Raw genomic sequence first — 3,167 nt, 5'->3', positions numbered from 1 at the left:
TCGACGTCGACGCGCATGTGGCTGAGGAACATGGTCGGGTTCAGCCGCACGACCTAGTTTGCGCTCTACTGTGACGGCGATTCGGAAGACGATGTGGTACCTTGTCGGGCGGGTCGCCTTGCTCCCATTTTTCCCGGCACGAGTAGATGAGGATGTGGTCGTCCTGGAGCGAGACGAACCGCATGTGCCATTCGCGGAAGAAGAAGATATTGCGCTCGAGGAACATGAGATTGTCGTTGAGCGTTTGCTAGACGCAGGATGCTGCATGAGCGATGCGCAGGGTAGGCGACGTACGCGGTAGATGATTGCGCTCTTGGCCCGACCGAGCGACTTGGGCGTCCACGGCGCCTGCGGCGAGTACGTGCTCGCGTCGGAGATGGACGCATTGTTCTCGTCGTGCGTGAGGTGCATGGACTGCGTGAGCACCTTGCGCACGAGGCTGTCGCCCTCGGGCGAGGCCTTGTCGATCGCGAGCGCTGTCTCGAGGTCCATTGTCCGGCTTGTTCCAAGTGTTGTAGATTACCACCTGTTTAAACAGCCCACATCGAAAAAGACGCCGTCGAAACCGAGGACGACGTTGTGCGTTAAATGCGTTTATTGGGTAAACACACGCCGTGGATCTTGAACCGTCGTCGTCGACAGGACCGACACCACGCCGACCAATGGATGTCGGCTGCTGTCCATACACGTCGACGCATTGCAAGCCCATGTACGCAGGTGGCGCGTAGAGTTATGCGGCAGCGGCGTCTAGGTCATCCTCCTCGGCGAAGCGATGCTGCATGCCAATGTGGTCCTCGCCAAAGGTTTGATTTTGTTCATTGGGGAGGAAGATGCAAATGCACTGCAGCCCGTCGCCTCCGATCACATGATCGTGCACAGATAGCAGCACGTGCACGTGCAGTACCCCGTCTTCTTGTCAGCTTGTTGGACGTTCTCAAGGCCGCCGCGCGCGTTCTCCCGGGCGTCCTCTGTGTTGTTGGCGATTTCAACTACAGCATTCGCCCATCTTAGCACCGTCATGAGCAATCAAATGTCAGTGGCCGTACTCACAACGTCTTTTTGGTCTTCGAGGAGACCGCCCACTTCTTCGTACGCGGCCTTGATCTCGCGCAGCTGGTGGTTGATCTTGATGATGTCTTCTTCGCGCCGCACGAGATCTACATGCGATCGCACCTCGACCTCGATGGCGTCTCGTACCATCTTCGTTGTAGACGCTCACTTGAGCTTGCGCGTAGAGCTGGTCTTCGTTGCACGCGAGGCCGCCTTGCGTGGACGCATCCAGTTTCGTGGACGTTCTCCGAATGAGCTCGACCGCCGACTGTTCGGACGCGACCATGCTGCTGCACGCCTGCTCAAATGCGGTCACCTGCGCCTGAAAGCCCTTGGAGAGCTTGCGCACGGCGCTCTTGTTGGCGGTCGAAGTGGCGCTTGAGAGGCTCTGTAGCTGCTTGCGCAGCATCTGCACCGAGTCGTTGCCCTCCTTTGCGAGCGCATTGAGCTGGTCGTGGTTGGCGCGCGTGTCCTGCGGCGTCTTAAAAAGCGACGTCTTGGTCTTGATGTCGCTCGTGATGCGTCCGAGCCGCGTGATCGCGGTCTCGACCTCGGTCACGGCCATGTCGGCGGCCATCGTCGCTCCAGCACACGATGTCAGGAATGATTGTCGTGCCCGCATCCGGATTCGAAGGTCGAGGGATCGTATCCGGATTGCCGCGAAAGATGAGTATTTTGCAATTGATCCGCAATTTGGCTCAATTGGTCCGCAACTTTAAGCATGTTCACGTGGTCCGCAAGTCTTTTGATTAGACAGCACAGGGTGGTACCGGAGACGCTCTAATCTAACCCTATTTGTTGAGGGAGTGACTTGGGCAGCGCGGTGTTGAGGTCTTGAGGATGGTTGGATGGTAAGGGGAGGTAGGGTAAGTAAGGGCGTGTGGTCGTGGGCTTTTGGCGTGCTGGGGTGTCAGGGTGCTGGTAGAAGGGTGGCTTGCGGACCAAGTGAGCATATTGGTTTGATATTGCGGACCAATTGAGAATATTTCGCCAAATTGAAAAATACTCGCGAAAGATTCCCAACCATGTGCGCAACGGCCGTCCTCGTGGACGATCGGCGGCGGGGATCGGCGAGCAGCATTGGCACACCTGGCCCAGCTCGTCCATATCAACATGTGCATGGGATGGGCTGGATGAGGCCAGAAGCTGTCGCCATGGAAGAATTGACCCTCGCTGGTAAGAGCGCATGGCACCAAGCAAGTGGCATCTCTACGGCTCGATGATTACAGTTTAGCGCTGGAGCTTGCGAAGCCCGTAGCCAATGGCGACAGCGGCAAGGACCGACTTGGACACGGTGGCCCAGCGCGACCGATGCTTGGCCTCGTCGTCGCCGTCCTTGGTGTGGCGTAGCCGGAGCACGGACGACGGCTGTTGCAGCAAGAGTTGCTGGGCGTATTGGAGATAGCGCTGGGACGACCGGGGCAAGGCGGCAATGAGCTGGAGGCAGCGCACCGACAGAGACGCGCACGCCACCGTCCCGAGCACGGAGAGCAGTGCGACGCGGCAAAGAATGAAAAACTGCGCGCGCGCCTTGGCCGACCGTGTGAGCTACAAACAAGCGTGAGCATCCATCGCAGCGTCGGTTCGGATGGTACCTGGAAGACAAAGAGGCAGGACGAGATCGCCGCCGTCCGGTTCACTAGCTTTGGCGACGGCAGTGCGACCACTTGCTGGATCGTTCTACGACAAGCGCATGAGGCCAATGCATGCAAGAGCAGCGTACGAGGCAACACGCGCGTGGATCAAGTCGGCGAGGATCGTTGGGTCGTCCTTGGGTGGAGTATTCGTGGCGGCGGCAAAGTCAAAGCCAAACGAGTAGCTCGGCGTCGACTGGGCGACAACGGCCGACGACGGCCGCCGGCGTAGCACGACCATCTCATCGTTCCGTTCCAATGGGCTCTCGGGCAACAACGTCTCTTGCACCGCGTCAGGGAGGAGGTGGAGGAGACCAGGTTTGAGCAGCCGCGCTTGGTCGTCGGCGGGTAGACTCCGTACCACGCGCTGCTGCTCGGCGAGCGAGAGTGGCATCAGGAACGGCACGTACTTTTGCATGCTGTCAAAGAACGATGTGTCGGTGAGCCACTCGAGCAGCGTCGTCTGGAGCAGCATCGTCTGGA

At 59.0% G+C, this 3,167-nt stretch overlaps 3 protein-coding genes across 3 annotated transcripts in view; all 3 read right to left on the bottom strand.

Annotated features, from left to right (window-relative positions):
* SPRG_22384 (hypothetical protein) overlaps positions 1–492 on the bottom strand; it is a gene marked incomplete at both ends in the record, with an annotated part of 1,776 nt that extends 1,284 nt beyond the window's left edge. The window contains 3 exons of the mRNA XM_012356437.1: positions 6–53; positions 101–247; positions 295–492. Of these exons, the coding sequence (XP_012211827.1) occupies positions 6–53; positions 101–247; positions 295–492 (393 nt within the window). The remainder of the gene's footprint in view (positions 1–5; positions 54–100; positions 248–294) is intronic.
* Positions 493–815: 323 nt separating this feature from the next.
* Positions 816–1,627, bottom strand: SPRG_17019 (hypothetical protein; the record flags this gene model as incomplete). The annotated part of the gene is made up of 3 exons (XM_012356436.1): positions 816–989; positions 1,051–1,157; positions 1,198–1,627. 3 exons carry the CDS (start codon positions 1,625–1,627, stop codon positions 816–818), a joined length of 711 nt encoding a protein of 236 aa, XP_012211826.1.
* A 595-nt stretch (positions 1,628–2,222) lies between these two features.
* SPRG_17018 (hypothetical protein) lies at positions 2,223–3,167 on the bottom strand. Its single transcript, XM_012356435.1, has 3 exons — positions 2,774–3,167; positions 2,646–2,730; positions 2,223–2,598 (listed from the first exon to the last, which is right to left on the bottom strand). Exons 1-3 carry the CDS (start codon positions 3,157–3,159, stop codon positions 2,281–2,283), a joined length of 789 nt encoding a protein of 262 aa, XP_012211825.1. The 5' UTR covers positions 3,160–3,167; the 3' UTR covers positions 2,223–2,280.

The sequence above is a fragment of the Saprolegnia parasitica genome (assembly GCF_000151545.1).
Source record: "Saprolegnia parasitica CBS 223.65 unplaced genomic scaffold supercont2.467, whole genome shotgun sequence".
NCBI lineage: Eukaryota > Oomycota > Saprolegniomycetes > Saprolegniales > Saprolegniaceae > Saprolegnia > Saprolegnia parasitica.
Note: the sequence above shows the minus strand (reverse complement) of the source record. Positions and strands in the feature narration are given on the sequence as shown.

What these genes read in the sequence shown, in the direction of transcription:
- SPRG_17018 (XM_012356435.1), bottom strand. Translation starts at nt 3,159, where the DNA reads ATGCTGCTCCAGACGACGCTGCTCGAGTGGCTCACCGACACATCGTTC. An exon ending in ATCCACGCGCGTGTTGCCTC is followed by an intron (nt 2,731 to 2,773) that starts GTACGCTGCTCT and finishes CGCTTGTCGTAG; the next exon opens with AACGATCCAGCAAGTGGTCG. An exon ending in CCTGCCTCTTTGTCTTCCAG is followed by an intron (nt 2,599 to 2,645) that starts GTACCATCCGAA and finishes GCTTGTTTGTAG; the next exon opens with CTCACACGGTCGGCCAAGGC.